This window comes from Monodelphis domestica, chromosome 1 (assembly GCF_027887165.1).
Source record: "Monodelphis domestica isolate mMonDom1 chromosome 1, mMonDom1.pri, whole genome shotgun sequence".
NCBI classification, from domain to species: domain Eukaryota; kingdom Metazoa; phylum Chordata; class Mammalia; order Didelphimorphia; family Didelphidae; genus Monodelphis; species Monodelphis domestica.
In genome coordinates, this window is record NC_077227.1 from 531,659,764 (window position 1) to 531,681,205 (window position 21,442).

General features: G+C 42.2%; 1 protein-coding gene and 1 long non-coding RNA gene across 4 annotated transcripts in view; both read left to right on the plus strand.

The window, feature by feature from the left end:
• The first annotated feature begins 1,786 nt into the window (after positions 1-1,786).
• The window catches only part of CMIP (c-Maf inducing protein), a 278,542-nt gene continuing 258,886 nt past the window's right edge, over positions 1,787-21,442 (plus strand). For all 3 annotated transcript variants that reach the window (XM_001380927.4, XM_007476119.3, XM_056813298.1), the window contains exon 1: positions 1,787-2,089. In XM_001380927.4, coding sequence (XP_001380964.1) covers positions 1,790-2,089 — 300 coding nt within the window. In that variant the 5' untranslated portion in view covers positions 1,787-1,789. The remainder of the gene's footprint in view (positions 2,090-21,442) is intronic.
• Positions 2,245-21,442, plus strand: part of LOC103096539 (uncharacterized) — a 37,215-nt gene continuing 18,017 nt past the window's right edge. The window contains exon 1 of the long non-coding RNA XR_458720.2: positions 2,245-21,414. This is a non-coding gene — a long non-coding RNA (uncharacterized LOC103096539). The remainder of the gene's footprint in view (positions 21,415-21,442) is intronic.

The following is a 21,442-nucleotide window of genomic DNA, read 5'->3' on the forward strand; positions in this document are numbered from 1 at the left end:
ATGTGGGGTATCGGGCTTGCATTTTCCTGCATGAGGTCACCCCACCACTCCCTGCCCTTCACCCCAAGCTTCCGAACTCGCTCCCGCCCACTCCCCACACACATTCCTGGCCTCCCCTTTCCTGTCCCCCACCCCCACCCCTACCCTCTCCCACGTCCTCCCTTCTTGGCTCCTGCCAGGCCCTGCCTGGGCTGCCTGCTTGCCTGCGCAAGCCTGCACCCCCGGACTCGCCAGGCCTGGCCTCACCCCATCATTGCGGCGGTGGCTTTCGGAGCAGGGGCGCAGCTTCCAGCCGGGCCCCTTCCCTCTTCCCCTCCCGCGGTAGGCAGGCAGGCAGGCAGGCAGGCAGGCAGGCAGGCAGGCAGGCAGGCAGAAAAAGCCAGCAAGTAGGAAGCTAGCACCTCCGCCTCCCTTCCTACGTTCTCCTAGCTCCAACCTCCCCGAGCCGGAGGGCGCGGAGCGTGCTCCGCACTTCTCCGTACATTCGTGGCTCTGCAGCTGGTTCTCCCTGCTTTCCTTAGGGTCTTGTCCTTTTCCTCTACCTCTTCCATCCAGTCTTGTCCTGCGTCCCTGCCTCCTAAGTCTCACCGGCCCGCGGCCCGCTGCCCGCATCCCCAGCATGCCGGCCAGACTGGCGGCCTCTCCTCCCCCTGGCCTCAGTTGATTCCAAGACTGGGGCTGCTGTTGCGGCTGCAGCCGTCCCTGCTGCCGCCACAGCTGCCCCTGCCGCCTCCGGCTCTTGCTCGCGCTCCTGCTTCAGCTCCCGCTGCCATTGACGTCAGAGGGGCGGCACATGACTTTGGAGAGACCAATCAGGAAAGCCCTGGGCTGCTTCTGCAATCTCTCAACACAACTCCTGTTCCCTCCTCCTCCCTCTCCACCCTCCCCCCGCTTCCCTCCTCCCTTTTACTCCCCTCCCCCACTTCGGTTTCGGCGGCGGCGGCGGCGGCGGCGGCGGTGGCAGCAACGGCGGCAGCAGCAACGGCGGCAGCAGTAGCTCTAACTCCGCGGCTCTCTCCCACCCCCTTCAGCACACACATACATACACACGCACACACACAAACACACTCTCACTGTACGCTCACATTGTACACACATTCACACTGTACACACACGCACACACTGTGCACCCAGGCACGCGCGGAGCTGAGAGAGGGGAGGAGAAGAGGGGAGGGGAAAAAAAGCCCTCCCCCCCCCCCCCCCGGACTGTGGGGCGGGCGGCACAAAGAGAGGAGCAGCTTCCTCGATCGCTCGCTAGCTCCGTTTCCCCTCCTCTCCCTTTCTCTCTCTCTCCCTCTCGTCCACCTTTGTCAGCTCGGCGACTCTGCCTTCTTTCCCCGCCTCCGCCAGACTCGGCGCCGGGCACTATCGCAGAGGACATGCCTTTCACTGGTTAGGCTAGCCGGGATAGGAAGGCTCTCAGGACCTGGACGGGCAGCCGGACAGGCAAGCCGCGAGGGAGCGGGCAGAGCGGCGAGGAACCTAGAGGGGCTGCTGCTGCCGCCGCCGCCGCCGCCGCCGCCGTCACTAGTGCTCCGCGGGCGCCCCGCGGCCAGCCCGGCTCGCGCCTCCTCGCGCTCGGGCTCCAGCTCCTGCCCCCTCCCCCGGGGGCTCTTTGGATTTCCCCCTCTCCCCCCGCCCACCTCGCCCAGGAGTGGGGGGTGGGGGGGCGGGGGCTGCTGTGACACGGACGGTCCTCGGGGCTCCCTCCGTCCCTCCCTCCTCCTTCTCCCCTGGGAGGTGGCGGTGAGGAGGAGGAGGAGGAGGAGGAGGATTGGGAGGACCAGCTATGGATCTGACCAGCAGCTCCGGCGGGGCGGGTGATCCCCGTCAGATCGAGGAGACCAAGCCTCTGCTGGGCGGCGAGATGTCCGCGGTGGAGGGCGGTAAGCTGGGCGCCGTGCCCTGCCGGAGGGCCCTGCTGCTCTGCAACGGGATGAGGTATAAACTGCTCCAGGAAGGGGACATTCAGGTGTGTGTCATCCGGCACCCTAGGACATTCCTCAGCAAGATCCTCACCTCCAAATTTCTGAGGCGGTGGGAGCCTCACCACTTGACCCTGGCGGATAACAGCCTGGCATCGGCTACGGTGAGTAACCTCCCCTGACCTGTGGGGTGGGGGCTCCGGGCTTTGGAGGAGTAATGGAGTGTGTGTGTGTGGGAGTGTACCCCGGCATCCGCCCCCATGCCCTACCCCCCGCCCCCCCGCCCCCCCCCCCCCCCCCCCCCCCGCGCGGCCCTGGGGTCTGCATCCTTGTCTTTCTGGGCCTGGCTTGGCTTTACAGGCGAGGCGAACGCCCGGTTGTCATATTAGAGGGAAGGAGGATGAGAGCTCAGTTCCTTAGTCCTGGGGCCTCCCGTCCCAGCCCACCAGGCCCTATATAGTCTTGGGTTGCCGGTCCTGGTGGCTGGGGGGACCAAGTCCCTAAACAGAATGACATTGAGCCCTCCTTGGTCATTTGGTCTGGGTGCGTTGGGCAGGGCAGGGCAGGTTGGGTCAGCCAGGTTTTCTGTCCCAGCTCAGAGGCACATAACCCAGAGGGGGGTGATTGGTTGTACCCCGGGGTTGCTTTGGGCTTCCACTGAACCATTCCCCCTTCCCCCAACAATCTCCTCTGAGCTGAAAGAAAAATTAACCTTAGCAAGCCAGTACGGTTAAGTGTTTTTATTTTCCATGGAAATGCTGATAGACAGCTTGGACCCGAGGTTCTTGGCTTAAAATCTTAAACACCTCGGATTGTGTGGAAGTTGGGGTCCCTTGGGTGGTGAAATATTTCAAAGGGCAAGGGGGTGGCCCAGGGCTGATTATTCTCCCATGTTTTCCAGAAATATGGATTTTGCATGGTCAATGAGTGTTTTCCCCCCCAAATGGCCAGAATTGAGGCAGCTTCATGAGACTAGAGAATGAACCAAAGCTCTGTTTCTGAAATCCAGTCATAAATAATGGCTCTAAGGCTCCAGGAGACAGATGCTGCTGTGGGGTCACTGTGGGGCATAGAGGAGAGGGACAGGAAAATCTGTATTTTGAAACAAGTGTCTTTGGCCAAGGACAGTAAAAACACTGTCTCCTGGAGCCCAGGCCTTACTCTGGTGGTAGCGGTCATATCTCCTTGGAAAAGACTGACAATAGGAATGAGAAAACAGGCTGCCCTCCCTATTGACTTTGAACCTGTTTATCAATAGTGAAGGGAGGAGAGAAGAGGATAGAATCAAATTTCTAGTCTTGCTGTGCCACAAAGGGACATAGAATTCCATGTAGCTGTCCACAGTATTCATGTGTGTCATGTACACACCATCCCTGTTTGTGCTGACCCCAGCATCCAGTTCTTTTTTGGATTGCCTTGCTAAATTCAGCTAGAAGGTGGATGTTATGTTTGAGAGACATTTTTTACTTCACTTGCTGTTGTTATACTAGAGGTTAAGACACGTGAAGACTTTTTATTCATAATTCTTAGTCTGTTGGGATTTCAGTGAACACTTTGGTTAGAGGGCTTCATTTCCCAAACATCTTTGGAGCATTATGGTTCTAGAGGAATGTGGGTGCTGCCTGCAGCTTATGCATGATCTTTACTCTTTATGTAGTCCACCCAAGGCTGGTTTTTCACCTGTGCACAAATGGGAACCTTGGTATTCTCTATTACAAGGAAATGCTGGAATTTCAGGTTCCAGTTGCCTCTGCAGTGACTGCTTCAGATGCTCTTGAGGTTTCTTAATGAGGTTCTTGCATGGGCAAGGGCATGTCTAAATACTCACATGGCCAAGGGTAGTCATGGTCTCCTTTTTTTTTTCCAGTGGAGCACAGGAAGGAAAAAATAATTCTAAATTGGAAGGTATTGATACTAGATCTGAGTCTTATTCAGTCACACAAGGGTAAACATTAGGGTAAATTCTGCTACTGATATGGCCATTGTACAGCTAGAATCCTGAGAAAGTCAACTTGGAAGCCAAGAATTTTGATTTTGAACTATTGCAAAAGTGTAGCTGAGAGAAAGGAGAGAGGAAAAAGGAGATGTTAGGTATCCATTAAAAAAGCAGGAAAACAAAAAGACCTAAACACCCAAATACATGTTTTGTGTTTAAGGCTTGAGAATCTAGAATGTTAGAGAAGTGGTCACTAGATATTTCTCTTGAGTAGAATTGTGATTTCCAGGATTGGGAAGGAAGGGTTCTCTACTGAAAAACCCTGTCTTGGCAATTCTCTTTTCTGAAGGGTTGGGAAATCTTGAAGATGGAAATATGAGGAAGTATCCTAAATGAGCTGGCTTAATCCTCTTTTCTCTACTGGACTAAGCCAAACCCCATTTCTATGGGGCCCTCTTTGCCAAGTATTGTCATTGTTCATTCCTGTTAGCCAAGCCATTAAAGAGATGTGGATGCCCTGGAGGATGGTGGTTCTGTGGGAAGGGGACTCCTTCCTTAAAAAATGGTGTGATAATCCAAGATGAGGACTTGAGGGTTGGGGTGGGGATTGGATCACGATAGACTTTGAAATATCTATTGATGTCTTTAGCCACTTGGTGTCCAGCATTGACATAGAAAATGTTTAGCTATCATGGTTTTAACTTTGGTTATAGAGTTATATAGCCTATCTGTATTCTACAGTGTCACCTAAATACTACACTGTTATGGAATACTAGTTCAAATAAAACAAAGGTGAATTGGAGTACAATTTAAATTTAATATGAGCTACATCGAGTTGCCTACTTTGGAACAGACATGTAGGATATGAATTTACCCGCCTATAAAAAGATGAATGCTTTTAAGATTTTTCCTCTGGGTGTCACCTGCTGTATCCTTAAGTTGCTAAAACATCAGAGGATGATTAGTGCAGGGAAATACCCTGGGACAACATTTATTTTTCTTTAACATCTATATTCAATTGAATTCATTTTAGCTAAGCTCATTTCAGTTTAATTCAGTTCTACAAACGTTTGTTATCTTGTACTTTAGGGCCTACATAGTACAAAATCAACTGGAAATCTGTCAATCATCAAGTTGATTTACATAGAATTCAGTTTTGATAACCAGTTGTATTTATTCAGGGCACCCAACTTCTACTTTCTCTGCCTGCTGGGCTTCTTCTCCCCAAGAAAGACTATTTTGTCTGAATTTTTTGGTTTGTCTGTCACTGGAACTTCAGTTAACAGAATAATTATTAAATCTATAGATATTGGCCAGATCTGCGTAATTGCAGCTAAATCAGACCAAGAATGAAACCTTTGGTGGCTCTACTTTCCAGGGAGGTGTCTCAACTGTGTGCAGGAAGCCAACTTGGTGTTTCTGGATTTTTGCCACATGGCATGGCAGTGTTGGGGAGCAGCAAATGATTGGACTGGCCACATGTTCCACGCTTATCTGATGTGGCCAGCTGGGCTTATGTGGACACAGCAACTGCTTAAGAGTCATTTTGGTAAAAAGAAACTAAACTGGATGAATTTATTACTCTTTGTACTTTGTACAGAGCAACCTTTGAGTTCCGTGTTGTTAGGCTGTGCAGTTGGGGTTTGGGCCCTGCACTTCTAGCCTTTCTTTATCAAGGTTGGGCTGTTGGTTGCATAGGTCACAGTTCATGGATTGACTTATTTGGTATGGGATGCCTGGTTTGCTACAGTGTAGACTAAGGCTGTGTAGGTAATGACAACCAAACATTTTACCAAGAGGAAATACTGATTTGTAAGTGTGACTGAGACATACTTGTGAAGAAAGGCAGGGGAACAGGTGAAATTGTATAGGCTGAACTGGGTGGATTTATACATATTTTATCTCTTTTTGATATCATTAGCTCAGATTTGAATTTTTAAAAGTTTCATTGATGCTTTTTGACTTCCTATCATTTCAACTGCCCTTTCCCTCTTATGACAAAGAATAACAATTTAACCAAAGCACCTGATACAGTGATCACATCTGACAACAAATGCAATATTCTGACCTTTTAGACTTCTACCTCTTTGCTTTAAAGAGGAAAATATATTTCATTATTTGTTTTTCAAGGATATTTTTTAAAGTTATTTAGAATTTGTCATCTTTTCAGTGAACTTTTCATTTATTTTGTTTAGTCATTCTTCCCATTCTCTTTGTTCTACTTATTTTGCTCTGCATCAGTTCATACACTTCTTTCTTTATTTATCTGAATTCCTTATATTCAGTTTTTGAGTTTTAAGGTTGTATTACCAATGGATTGGGTTACCTCTGACAAAGATGAAAGTTATATCAATGCTGATCAAGAAAATACGATATTAATTTTTTCTTCCCTTATAAGTGGAGTTTGACCCACTCATGATCTTTGTCTACCATCTTGGATAGGACTTTGTACCCTTTTTGTCCAGAGATAGTTCCCACCACAATTCAGAAGTGCATATAGATGACCTTTTTTCACTTAGGCCACAATTTCTTTTGTCAAAGGCACTGAATAGACTCCCAAGGAAATTGTCCTTCATTTATTTATTCATTTATTTGTTTGTTTGTTTATTTATTTAACCCTTACCTTCCTCCTTGGAATCGATACTGGGTATTGGTTCCAAGGCAGAAGAGTGGTAAGGACTAGGCAATGGGGGTTATGTGACTTGTCCAGGGTCACACAGCTAAGGAGTGTCTGAGGTCATATTTGAACCTAGGATCTCCTGTCTCTGGGCCTGGCTCTCAATCCACTGAGCCACCCAGCTGCCTCCCTTTATTTTTATACCAAATAGGAACAGAGAGAAAAAAGGTGAAGCCCTCATTCTCAATCACAATAATGACTATTTGTTTACATGCTTACCTATCCATTTGCTCAGGCAGGATGAATACTTTAGTGAAATAGAAAGTAGGAAAACAAGTCACCTTAATACTAATCCTTCTGTCTAAGCTAGGGTTTTTTTTTTTTTTTTAATATACAGAGAACAAGATTCTTAAGTGTTGTGTGTAAAGGCAGAGAATAATTGTTTTTTTTTTTTCAAACTTAGAAGGAAAATTATGGCTTGTGTGTTTGCAATCCTCTTTTTTTCCCCTCTTGGTTTATTTGATTTCTGTGCTTTTCTTAGTGTTGTCTCTACTATTACTCACAGCCAGTGGGGTAGATTCCCTCTCCAAGTTCCAACCTTTTCCCTGTCCTGAACTGAGTAAGCTTGTTGTGTTTTGTGGAAGTCATCAAATAAAAGTGGTTTATCTTTTGCTCTAATGCCAATTGTCATATCATTTATTACACATTTTGGCACCTATAAAATTCTCTTGAGGGAAGTCTAATATCCTCTCTGAAGAAAAAATGATATCCATTTTTTTTAAAATTAATACTCATTAGATTGTATTTGACTAGGGACCATGTTTATTTGCTACTATTTTCCTGGTAAGGACTGACATACCCATTAAGGCACTGGACAAAGACCTGATAGTCCAGGTGAAAGATATTACATGCTTTGTTCTGTAGCCTTACTAAATGAGCAGGTGACAAGAGGGAAATCCTGGAGAGCATCTAAAGGAGGACAGCCAAATGAGGATCAGTTGAGGGAATTGGGGATGTTTAGCTTGGAGAAAGTGCAAGGAGATCAGCATATCTGTCTTCAAGTACTTGTAGAACTATATGGAAGAGGGCTAGAACTTATTTTATTTCAGGAGCAATGGGTAGAAGTTGCAAGGAACCACATTTAGGGTTGATGTAAGAAAAATCTTCCCAATAAATAGAGATGCCCAAAAGTGGAATAGTACTTCCCTGTCCCCTTTGGAGGTCTTTAAGCAAAAAACTGACGACTACTTCTTTAGATATGCTATAGAGAGGATTTTTCAGGTATGGGCTGGACTAGATGGTCTCTGGAGCCCTTTAGAATTCTGAAATGTTGGGGGCAGCTGGGTAGCTCAGTGGATTGAGAGTCAGGCCTAGAGATGGGAGGTCCTAGGTTCAAATTTGGCCTCAGACATTTCCTAGCTGTGTGACCCTGGGCAAGTCACTTGACCCCCAATGCCTAGCCCTTACCACTCTTCTGCCTTGGAACCAATACACAGTATTAATTCCAAGATGGAAAGTAAGGGTTTAAAAAAAAAAGAATTCTGAAATGTTACAATTTTTTGATTCTGAGGGCTTGCTGACCATTTTTGGACAGTCTTGCTTTTTAATGAAGTCTTTACTTTACTTGGGCAGATTTTTATGAGTGAATAGAGTGCAGGGCCTAGAGTGGGGAAGATTCATCTTCTTGATTTTAAATCTTGCCTCAGACACATATTAGTTGTGTGACCCTGGGCAAGTCAAGTCATTTAACTGTTAGCCTTAGTTCCTCATCTGCTAGTGGAGAAGGAAATGGCAAACCACTGCAGTATCTGCCACGAAAACCCCAAATAGGGTCCGGAAGAGTCAGACACCATTGAGATGACTGACCAACAATTACTTTGAATACTCTAAACAACTCCCATTCTCAGTGATCTACCCATATTGGTTTATGTGCTGTTCCTCACATACAATGAATGCTCCCTCTCCTTTTTCGGTATTTTTGTCCTGGCAGTTGTTCTTCATGCCTAGAATGTTCTCCTTACTTACCTCTTCATAGAATCCCTTACTTCCTTTAAGATTCAGCTCAAGCACCCCTTGGGGTCAAGAAGACTTGAGTTCAAAGTCACTTACTAGCTATGTGATCCCTGTCAAGTCACTTAACTGCTTTTTGCCTCAGTTTCCTCAACTGTAAAATGGGAATAATAGTGCTTACCTCCCAGGGTTGTTGTGAGAATCCAACAGGGTAATATTTGAAAAGCATTTACACAAGTATCTGACAGATAATGCTTAAATGATTGTTTCCTTCTACTACCTCTGCTTTCCAGTACTCCCCAATTAGTGTCCCCTTTCTTCCCCAAATAGTGTCTTCCCTTTCTTCCTAAACTACTTTGTATTCTTTCTATGTATGGGTGTGTATGGCTATGCATGTTATATATATATATATATATATATATATATATATATATAATTTTTTGGATATGTATGGATAGGTAAATAGTTTCTCCAGATAGAATGTCTCTCTCTCAAGAATACCTGAGAGCATTTTTGTTTCTTTTTTTAAAATATTGTATCCTCAATCTTACTACTTAATATATATTATAAATATGCCTGGAATACATATAATTAGTGCTTAATAAATACTTGTTGAGTGATTTTTTGTTCTTTAAAATTAATATTAACCTAGATTTGAATGTGTGCGCAAATCTTTAGGGTTGGGACATGGGATGGATTTATGGGTAGGTATGAAGCTTCTAATATTTAAGATTAGACATTAATCTTGGTTGAGTCTCAAAGAGTCCATTTTTGGCATTTTTGGATAAAATATTAAAATGAACTCTTTAGGTCTTACCCTCCAACCCAGGGGAAGGAGAAACAGCAGCCATAGGAACTGTGTTTTCAGGACAGTAAATCCATGTCTGGGAAGGAGTTGGGCAGTGGATGTGGGTGTTCACAGGAGCTTGTTGTTCCTTATTAAAGCATTTTGTGGAAGCTACAGTGTCCCATCTCAAAGGAAGGTTCCCAAAGAAAGGTCCTTAGATTGGTTGTCAAGGGAATCCATTATCCTAACCAGGAAGATACCTTAACTAGCCCAATCCCCAGGTTCTTCCTAGCTCCTTTAGGTAGGTGATTTTTTGAGTTTTTTAATGTTTTTTTTTTTTTAAGTTTGAGGTGAATCTCAAAGACCCTGCTCCTATTTTCATTGAGTGAATCAATATAAAACATTATAGACATAAATAGAGTAACATGACCAGGGATATTATAGTATCAAGAAAGTTTTGGAGTGGAAGTCCTGGCTTCAAATTCAGATTGCTACTTAATATTATAATCTCTTAAATTGGCTGAAACCTCAGAGGTTTCTTAGGCCAAATTTCTCATTTTACAGATGAGGAAAATAAGGTCCAGGGAGCATAGGAGATTTGCTTAAGCTCATATAAAGTAGTAACAGAGTTGGGATTTGAGTCTATCTCCTTTTACTCTAAATCCAATGCATTTTTCACTGTACGACAATTCTTCTAAGGTCCATATCAGTGATAAATCCTGTGAATCCTCTGGGAAGCCTTACCCGGTTCTCTCTTCTCCCTCCTCTCCAGACCTACGTCCTTCCCCACATTGCACTTTGTGCAGCTTATCACATAATAGTGTATTTTATAGTTACCTATGTATCTTTCACCTTTACTAGGCAATAAACTGCAAGAGGCTAGGTTCTTTGTTTTTTTAAGCTTCTTATCTTACCAGGGTTGGTTGAGCAAAATGCTCACCACACAGTGGGGGCTTTATAAAATTTTTTTTTAAGTTGAGACCTTTTGTTTTCATATTACATATTCCCCAGTACCTCTTTCCTCTTCTATTTATAGAACCATTCCTTGTTTGATAAATATTAGGTGCTCTTGCATTTATTGAATGTGGGAGATAGGATCCACAACACTAGCATTGTCATGTTCTAACACTGGTTAAGAGAGAGAGAAGGTTATATTTGGGATGAGAGGCAAAAATTTATCTGCCAGCTCTAATGACAGTCTCTAGGATAACTTTAAATGTTAAAGGAAATGTATATAGAACTATCTACTAAGATAAGGCTATGGAAAGAATAGTCAGATAACAAAACACCAAAAGAAGTTTTGTTTTTTTTTTCCTTGCTAAAACTCAGATTCTCAAAATAGGAAAATGGCATTTAAAAAACCTGAATACTTTTTGGTCACTAGTGATAGGTAATTTAAGAACTCTGGATATGGAAGACACTCATAAAATGTGAGAGACTCTCTTGTGCAAGAAAAGAGGAGAAAACTGAGGTCCAGACAGAGGAAATAGCAGTGTGATATAATTTAAAGAGTGTGAAACTTCTAATCAGAGGACCTGAATTCAAATTCTGATTGTACTAATTGTGTGTTTTTGGGAAAGTCACTTGATCTTTCTGGGTGTCAGTTTCCTCACTTAAAAGGTGATGTCTAATTCAACAGATTTTTCTTAAGCAACCACTATGTGCATGGCACTATACTAATCACTGGAGACACAGTGACTGACCAAAAAAAAAGGTACCTGCCCTCAAGGATCAGCTCTTAAATCTTAAGTCTTGCCGAAGGTCACATAACAAGTTAGTGGTAAATCTGGAACTGGAACCCAGGTCTCTTGTTAGGCTAAAAGTAATATGATTTAAAATTTCTCATTCACAGAGAATGGTAGTAGCATTAAATGCAGATATTTAAAACCAGAATAGCAATTACCTTCAAAACCAAAATTATTGACACTACTTATTAACAGGTAATCATAGATAAAATAACTTTGGAAAAATATATTCTTTGGATCTGAGTTGGGGTCACTTTTCCATAGATGAATAGACATGATCAACAGGACAGATGGCGTAGGAGCATGTGAGTGTGTGTGTGTGGGGGGGGGTGGGGGGGAGTGGTGGTGTATCTGAATGAACACTTCCCCAAGGCTGGGATATCCATCTCCATTTTAAGTGGGGTTATCTGGAAGCCAAAGGAGCTGCTCCTTACCTCTTTCTCAGATGTATGCTGGGCCAATCCCAGGGTGATTTGGGGACCACAGTAGCTGAAAATAGAAGTGTACAGATGGGGAGCCACAGGGCCTGGCTTCCTTATTGCACCCAGACTAGCTGGACTAGCAAAGACTGATCTCATTGCCAGGCAAACAGACCAGGTATGGTCATTTCTGGTTGACACTCAGGGGGACCAGTTAGCACCCACAGAAATGCTGTTAGAACTGAAGAATTCCCCAGCTCTAGGTTTTCCCATGTAAATCTAAAGAAAGTTATTTGGAGGCTGGGTGGATTTCCCAGGCTCTGCCTCAAAGCTTCCTCTACTTATACTCTAGGGGAGGAGTCAGCTAGAGACTTCTTTTTCAGCTATAAGCATTGGTACTGGTGGTGTTATCAGGAAGCTGGGAAGGTTTTTTGGGGGGGTGTAAGGGGTTGGGCTGGGTTTAAAAAAATTATTCCAAGTCTGGATGAATACATGAATATGTGTGTGTGTGTGTGTGTGTGTGTGTGTGTGTGTGTGTGTGTGTGTGTGTGTGTGCAGGATACAAATAAAGTGATTTTTTTCACAACAAACATAATCAGTTTAGTTGGCAATCGGTGGGCCTCTCAATTTGGTATTTCCCATACACTTGACAAACAGCAAGTTTGTGCATTTTAAGTGCATACAAGGCACTGTATTTGCAAAGTAAGTGAAAAAAACTTTCTTTCCTTGTGTGTTCTTGTAATTGAATTTATGTTTCTTTAGCGACAAAATATGATTCTGCTATTTAAAACACCCCCACAAAACAGTGTACTGGTGCTATCCTTCTAGAAATGAGGTCACAGTAAGATTTGGCACACCGTCTTTTGGACCATGTCTCCCTTCCTTCTTCTCCTAGGTATGTGCTATCTATTGGCAATATATATAGGAGGATAGGAATTGGGGTCCCCAGGTTACCTTTGGGAGTCTTCTAGAGCCAGTAGCTCTTTGTTTTTGTGTCATGAAGGGTTATGCACTCAAGCTCATTGTCCTTACTCTTTTCCCACTTATATTAGTTCTTTTCATGTTTTGCCTTCAGTTTGTACTTTCCCCTTTATTCTTTTAGATTTAGATTTAAGATTTAGGTTTAGATTAAGAAGGAGACTTAGTGTTAGTGAGCCCAATTCCCTCATTTTAAAGATGCAGAAACTAAGGTTCATAGATATTAAGTTAGTCAGTGACACAGCTGTTAAGTGTCTGAGGTGGGTTTCAAATCCAAGTCCTAAGCTTTGAAGCCTCAATACTCTGTCTACTACACCACACTGTTTTTTCATTTATACTGTACTATTTCTTCTCTGCTTATCCTTTTGAAACCATAGTTAAAGATTGGTATGCCTAGTAGACAAGGAAGGTTATATTTTAAGAAGTTGATGTTAGTATCCATTCTTTGTTGTGTCTATGCTCCTTTGCAGATGTGCCCAGAGGTGCTTGAACTAGCCAGTTTGCCTGACTATACTTGTTTGGGATGCTAGTATCTAAAATCACAGGTTTAAGGTAGGAGAGTCATGATACCATGTAGATATAGCTTTGTTTTACTGTTTACCTTAATTCCAGACTTTAGTTTCCTTCCATAAAATGAGAGGTTGGACTAGAATTCAGATTTAGAAAGAACTTTTGAGATTATCCATCTCCTAAAAACCCTTATTCTTTTTTTGATTTGAAGAACTCCAGAGATTGAAAGTTCACTATTTTTTGAGGCTGCTTATTCCATTTTTGAATAATGAATCATTAGGAGGGTTTTTCTTTCTTTGAATTAAAATCTACTCCAGGCAATTTCCACCCCCTTGATCCTAGTTTTGCCTTCTGGATAAAAAAGAAGAGTTAGTCTGAATAAAACAAGTAGAATAAGTTCATTGTCCACATATAATATTTGAGGCCAGCATAGCATCATAATTTAAGCTAGAAAGGACCTTGGAAGTCATCAAGTCCAACACCTTTATTTTCCAGTAGTGGTCTTTAGATGATTTAGTATGTAAGTTCCTTGAGGGTAGAGACTCTTGCCTTTTGTATTTGTAGTCTTAGTGCTTAGCACAGTGCTTGGCATATAGGAAGGGCTTTATGAATGTTTATTCATTCATTCATTCATTCATGATTGCTAAGGTCCCTTGTAGTTCTAGTATCTTATGATTCCATGATTCTTATTTCATGAGATAAAGCATTCATCTTGGTTATAGGTAACAAAAAGTCTAGAAGATTTCACATGAATGAATGAATAGTTCTATTGAGATAGGTTTCACTGTACAGTTGAAGGTACTATAAATATAAAGTCAGGTATCTCCAGGATGGGAATCATTTCCCCTGGGTGGGTTTAGCCCCATTTGAAAGTCTTCTTTACCTTTCCATTCAGTATGGAATAGTGGATAAATATTTGACCTCAAGGAGACCCATCTTCAAGTCCTGCTTCTGGTACTCTGACTGTGTGAACTGGGGCATCCATGAAATCACAGATCTGATTTCCTTTTCTCCAAAGTACAAATTTTGTACATAGAAGGGCCTGCAGTGGCCAGAAAGAATTAATGGGGCTTCCCAAGAGTCCCAGGCTTCTTGTGTTGTCATTGCATAGACTACTCCAGAACTGTCGTGAAATATGTAACCAGAAGCTCTTGTTCTTAAGCATCTACAGTACTATAGGGTAGTCTGGCATGCTCCTTGAAATCTATGTATTCTTGAGGTGAGATGTGGGTTTGAGGCAGATCTTTGTAGGTCTTCTGGAGTGCCTACTGCATCCTGCCTGCTTGTTGTGCTGTTGCCTTCATGGCCCCCAATACCGAATCTCGCAGAGCCCACTCCATCTAGTTGTCCACAGCCTGGATTGCTTGTTCTGTGCTTCATATCTGATGTAGTCACCTGCTCTGGCCTTCTTGCCATTTTCCCTGCTACTTGGTGAAGACTTTTTCTCTCCCCTCTTCCCCTTTCCCTTACAAATATACATTTACATAAAAGTTCCCTAACCTTTTGCTTTAGGAATCATAATCACATCCATACTGCTATTGCTTCTAAATGGGTGGGTCACTTACTTACTCCCTGTGACTCACTGGACCAAAACAGCCTTCCCTGGCTACCACTCCCTTATTAGAATGTAAGCTCCTTGTGGGCAGGGACTGTCTGGCTTCATAGATCTGGAGGTGGAAGGGACCTTAGAGGCTGTCTTATCCCAAACTCTCATTTTACAGATGTGAGAAATTTAAATGACTTGCCCAGGGGGTCACACAGGTAGTAAATGTAAGAGACAAGATTTGAACCCAGGTCCTTGGATTCCAAAACCAGTGTTTTTTCACTGCCCTAGGCCATATTGAATGCAGAAACCAGCAAAAAATGGTCACTGGGTGCTGTCTGGTTTACCTTTTCTGATTTATACAGCAAGGAGATGGGAATGGGCATGTGGACTAGTGAGCAGTTTTTCATTCGTTCTCCTTTCAGCTGCTCTGTAGCAAAGGGCTGAGTTTTCTCAGGTTTTGGTAGCAAAACAATGAACTGGTATTGTTTGAAGACACTGGCAAAGTCTACAGGAACAGAGTTAAATTAAGATGCTCTGATGAAGTTATTCAAGTGCATCAGTTTGGGGGACTCCTAGCACTTGTAGAATAGAATATTGCATTAAGCATGGGGTTCAGTGAGGAGGAAGAGGAGGAGAAGAAGAGGTGATGGGGAGAAATGAAGTTTCTAACCTCAGAGAGCTGTCTAGTTGATCATCATAGATCAAATCTATTACATCAGTGAGCCCTGAGTAGTCAGAGACACTTTACTGGCCTTAAAAGAAAGGGCACAATTTGGAAAGACAAAGATGAGAAAAGAGAGGGCCTTCTGGATGTGAACAAAATAAGGAGAGGCTTGTCAGGTTGTTCCTAAACAAGTTTTTAGCTGAGACTGCTGACAGGCAGTCACTTTTGAGACCTGTCTCTCAGCTCGAATGTTTCAATAACTCCATAACCGTATGAAGCTTTTCTCCCTGTGGGCCCAAGATGCTGTAATCATAGGCCAGCCATTTCTGTTTTAAGGACTTATACATCTATGTCATCCCATTTCCTGGTTCAGGAGGCTGAGCTCTGGAAAGGCACTAATGGGGGAAAGCTCCTCCCACTCAGAGCTCTTTAAATGGACCTTCTGCTGGAGAGCATTGATGACTCAGTGCTGGAGAAGACTTAAGGTGGTTGGAAAAGGGAAGGCACATTATAATGGGGGGGGGGGGAGAAATCAAAGAAAGAAACTTTTGATTTTTAAAATTGATTTTCTGGAGACTGGGCCTTCCAAACTTGTATATGCTAGAAGTGCAGTGGCCTCTCCTAGGCTTCCACTTATGGAAGCTTCAATTTACTCCATTTCTGACCTGAGCCAATTTGTACCTCCTTCGGCAGGTGGCCTTCTGCTCCTAGGAGCTTGCCAGGTTGGAGCAGGACTTAATTTGGACATTTATTTGACTTTATTTAATCTAATTGCAGCTCAGAACTCCTGAACTCAAGCCATCAACCAGCCTGAGCCTCCCAGTAGCAGGGACTACAGACCTATTCTGTCGTACTTGGCAAGGAGAAACTTTTCAGAGTGTAGGACATGATTATGAATTGTGTTCAGAAACCCCGTTCAAGGTCTGAAAAGCTGTGGCATGATATAATAGAATGTCTATTTTGAGAAAACATTTCCATCACTGTTAATCCATAAAAATCCTTCCACCTGAGTACTTAGTTCTAATAGTGTAATTTCTAGGGATTTTTAAAAAAGTTATTATCAAACTTTTATAAAACAAAAATTTTTGTGGTGGTTAGAATATATTTTGTGTGAAACTCAGCAGTGGATGATTGCATTGGGTTTTGGTTAAGTTATTATATGAAATAAATGTGAATTTATTGTTTTTGTAATGGACGCTTAACTATATAGACAGACTGGTCTAGTGGAAAGGGGACTGAGAGTCAAAGGACCTGGTTTTAATCTTGGCTGTATTGGGAAAGTCACTTTTTTCCCCCCTGTAAAATGGAAATAATTACTTTTCCTCCTGCCCTACTAATTCTTCTTCCTCTTACCACATTGATTATATTTACATTTTTATAGTCAGGTATGTTGTTCTTTTGCTTTTCTTTCTTCATATAAGTTCAGACAAATCTTACTATTTTTCTCTGAATTATTTGTATTCATCATCCTTATAGTATAGCAATTCTTCATTATAGTAATTAACATAATCTGTTCAGCTTTTCTCCAATCATGGCAAATATTTTATTTCCATCTTTTGTTATCATACATTAATTTTTTATGAACACATTTATAAATACATAGGTTAAAAAAAACTTGTCATTAACCTCCTAAGGGTATAAGTGGTGTAATTAGTTCAAGGCATAAAGAACAAGTTAGTAATTTTTCATGTGTAAAGTAATCAAATTTTTACTATATAGTCTTAAGGTTACTCGAGTAAAGTGCTTTGTTAAACCTTAAAGTGATATAGGAGCTATTATCATTAGCAAAGAGGAAATCTGTTTTATGATCAAGAATAACAAGTCAATTCCATCCTTTCATTCAGAAACTGGGAATGGGAGAGTGTCTCTTATTCTTTCTTCTTTTCCTTGAAGAGAAAGTTCCCCCTGTCTACCATAGGCATTGTGTTTGGTTTGACCACACAAGTCAGTTAGTAATGATAATAATAATTATTATAATAGCTAATATTTATATAGCACTTCCTATGTGCCAGGTACTTCGCTAAGTGCTTTACAGTTATTGTCTCATTTAATCCTCATAACAACTCTGGGAGTTTACAGATAAGGAAATCGAGGCAGACAGAAATTTAGGGACTTGTTTAGGGTCATATAATCTGAGGCTGACCCTGAGCTCATATTTTTCTGACTTCAGGGAACTCCGTCTACTTTGCCACCTAGCTGCCCCAAGTGTGTCCAATTCAGACTCCATTTGCTACATAAAGAGAAGTGTTCAGATTTGAGTAGTATAAGGGAGAGTTGGTGATATACAACATTTCATAGGAGATGCACAGCATTTCACTGGCTTCTCTTCAGGCCTTACTGAATCTTTTCCAAGGCACTCCTGACTTCTACTGCATAGTATGCCTTTTCATTCCTGTGTAGGTAAGGTTTTATGGTACTCTTGAAGCATACTACCTATTTATACACTGTATACTTGAAATCACATTGATAAAGGGTAAACTTGAAGAAAAGACTGGAAGGTATGGAGGAAGAAGCTGATGAAGGCACCTACACATGACTGGAATATCTGCAATGCTTGCCCCTAGCAGGTTTTTTCCTAGTGCCAGGGCAGGTTGGAAATCCAGTGCTTGAGAGAGTGAGACATTGGTGTGAACTCAGCTTGATTTGGCCTTGGCTTTCAAGAATAGTACTTGGGAAATAAGATTTTGATCTTGGAAAATATGATTTAAAAACAGAATTGAAAGTCATTTTTATTTTCTAAATGATATTGCCCCTGACACATTCACTGAAACTGGACTAGAGCTGCTGACATAAGAATACCAATGTGGGGAAAGTACATTACATTCAGAGCTCCTCTCTGGAACAGGGTTTTTATAGAGCCATTTTTTATCTTCTTTTCCATTTACCATTTAGTAGAGTCAGCTTCTGGGTTGTGATTATTGGAGGACTGAGGAGGAAGCAAGATCCTGCTAGGGTTTGTAGTCTTTTCTTCTGTGAGGATTGGACTTCACTAAGACTGGCTTTCTTGACACTATCAAACTGACCTCTTTTAGCCTGTAGTCAGTTGGACCATAGTGGCTGCCTCCCTGAGCTGTGTGGATTTCACCTTATACCTGGTGAATTAAGTTCAGTGACCATGTTGGCTTGCCTGAACTCTTAACTAGCCTGCTTTGTTACATTCTGGGGTCCCTCTGGCCCGGCAGGGAGCCCTCCACATTCATCAGGGAGTAGCTAAGGTCACTGACACAGAATGGACTTCACTTGGCCCCTCCAGGACTTGGGAGATTCCAGAGCCTCTACGTATATTAACTACTCTTGGGGTGTGGATTGCGACTGGGTTTGCCCAGTGCCCCAGGTCTAGCCTAGAAGAGCAGCTAGATGAATCTTTTTGAGGAGGATCCTGTTGTCGACAAGACTGACTTCAGGCTGGTTTCCTTTGAGCATTCAAGTCAATCCAAAAAGCAAGCATTTATTGAGTATTTCTTAGTTCAAGGCACCCAACCATGCTAAGAACTTTGGCTACTAAAAAGAATCTCTGCCCTCAAAGAACTTATGTTTTATGTTCATAATGAAGTCAAAACAAAATATATAGAAAGTGAATATAAAGTAATTTTTATTTCTCCCTCTAGGGGAGAGGGTGTTCAGAAAAAGTCTTATGTAAGGGGTTCTACTTAAGTTTGTTTTCCAAAAGGTAGAAGAACGAAGGAAGAAAAACATTTTAGACCCAAGGGATGGGCCTGTGCAAAGCAGAGAAGGTGAGCAGTGGAATGTTGTGTATGGAGAGCAATAACTAAGCTAGTTTTGCTGGGATGTAGTGTGTGTGTGAAGAAAAAGAATACATTTGGAAAGATAAGTTGGAGCCAGATTGAAGGCTTAAAATGCCAAAGAGAAGACTTTACCTTTTATTTTAGAGGCCGTAGGGAACCACTGAATCTTTTTTGAGCAGATGGATGATGTGGTCAGATCAGTGCTATCAGATATCCCTTTGGCAGCTGAGAGGAAAATGGATTATAGAAGGGACAGATTGGAGGCAGGGAGGCTATTGTAATAATTAAGGTGGGAGGCTTTTCTGTTTATTCTACACAGTGGTTCTTGATGGATGCTAATTCATTTCCTGCACTCAGAGTCAAGCAGGAGAACTTAACATCTATGAGGAAGCCAATTCCAGAGCTACACACCCTGGGCTGAATCAGACAGGACTGAAACTTTTGATTACTCTGACTTGTATCAGTCTGTCTTGGTGTATGAGCAATTAAAACTGGTATTTCTGCTCCCTGCTGCGTTGAAGGAAGGACGCATGTAGGTGAATTGTGGTAGTTTGGATGGATTGTATATTTTTGGTCTTATCCAGTTTTTCCTGGACATACTATTGAGAAGGAACTAGAAAGGTTTGCATTGAAGAAGAGAAGGCTTAGAGAAGGCAGGATTGTAGTATTTACACTGGAGAGCTATTTTGTATAAGAGCGATCACATTTGTTTTGCTTGGCTGGTTGGTAGAGTTGAATGGAATTGAATTGATCCCAGAGAACAGAACCAAGAAAAATGGTGAGACTTTATGAGCAAGTAGCCCAAGTGGGATAGTATATACCAAGTGCTTTGCAAACCTTTAAGTGCTCTATCAATGTTAGTTATAAAAATTATAATACTATTATTATAATTACTTAGGCTGGCTGTAGGAAAAAACCCAAAACTTCCTAACAGTGAACTTTATGAAAATGCAATAGGCCGCTTTGGGAGAGAGCGAGTTCTATTTCCTTCAAGGGTATTCATTCAGGCCAAGGCTAGATGACCATTTGTCTGGAATGCTAGAATCATAAATTTAGAACTGAAAGGAACCTCAGGGTCCTTATTTTACATATGGGGAAACTGAACTGTATAGAGGTTAAATGATTTTCCTAGGGTCACTCAGCTAGTGAGTATGAGTAAGGGTTTGAATTGGATGGTTTCTTAACTATTTTTCAATTCTGATTCCTTGTGACTTGGTTGGCACAAAAAAAGTGCAATTTTCTCCTTTGTTGTTTGGCCCTTTTATTTCACAATTAATACCATATTTAGTATTTATAGTTTGGAATTTAGAAATGACAATACCCTTAGGATATCCTGGAAGAGATCTTAAGAACTTTGAATGTTAGAGCCGGAAAGGACCTTAGAACATAGACTGTCAGAATACAGAACATTTGAGCTGAAAAGGACATTAGAGCATAGAACGTAAATTGTTATTGTTGGAAAGACCTGTTGGATATCAAATGTCTGCAGGAGTCTTTAGGACATTGATTATTGAAGTTGAAGGGTCCTTGGAATATAAAACAATAGCAAAACCTGACAGAATGCTTGGAGGTTTGTACCATGCCTTTCTCACAACAACCCTATGAATTCAGGTTTTATTAGGCATCTGGGGGTTCAGTGGATAGAGTTGGAAGGATAGGGTCTGGTGTCAAGAAGACCTGAGTTCAAATCTTGTCTCAGACCCTAGCTATATGACTGCTCTGATCTAGTCACTTAACCTCTGCCTCAGTTTTCTAACTATAAAATGGGGATAATAATAGCACTTATTTCCTAGGGTTGTTGTGAAGATTAAATGAGATAACATTTATAAGTTCTTTGGCACACATTTCCTAAAAACAGAAAATGCTTAGTAAATATCTATTCTTTTTCTTTTATTCCCATTTTACACAAATGAGGAAACTGAGGCTCAGAGAAATTAATTGATCTTGTGATCACAAACTAATAAATATCTGAAGTAGGATCTGAATTCAGATCTGCAGAGTCTTACACTTTTACTTACACCATATCTACATCTGCAAGTCTTACACTCTCTCTACTGTGCTTGTGATACATGTAATGACATGTCAAAATGTAGATTGTTATAGTTGGTAAGGACTTTAAGACAGTACAGGGAATATCAGAACTAGGAGGGCCTTAGAGCCTGCCATGTGCCAGTTACTGGGCTATGCACTGTGGATACAGAGGCAAAAAAGAAACCTCTTCTGCCTACCCAGGCAGTGGGGGGACTTGAGCTCTGGGCCCTCAGACACACTAGCTAGGTAACCTTGGGCAAGTCACTTAATTTTTGTTTTGGTTTCCTCATTCTGTAAAATAGGAATCCTAATAGCCTCTCTCTCCCAGGGTTATTGTGAGGATCAAATGACATCATAATTGTAAAGTGCTTCAAACATAGTTTCGCTATATAAATCTTAGCTGCTTTTAAAAAGTAACTCCCATTCTATGAGATCATCTAAAACAGTAGTGTCACTCACAAAGAAAGGGAGGCCAGAGCCATACATCAGGATCCCTGAAGGTTGCCTATTGACTTCATTTTAAAATGT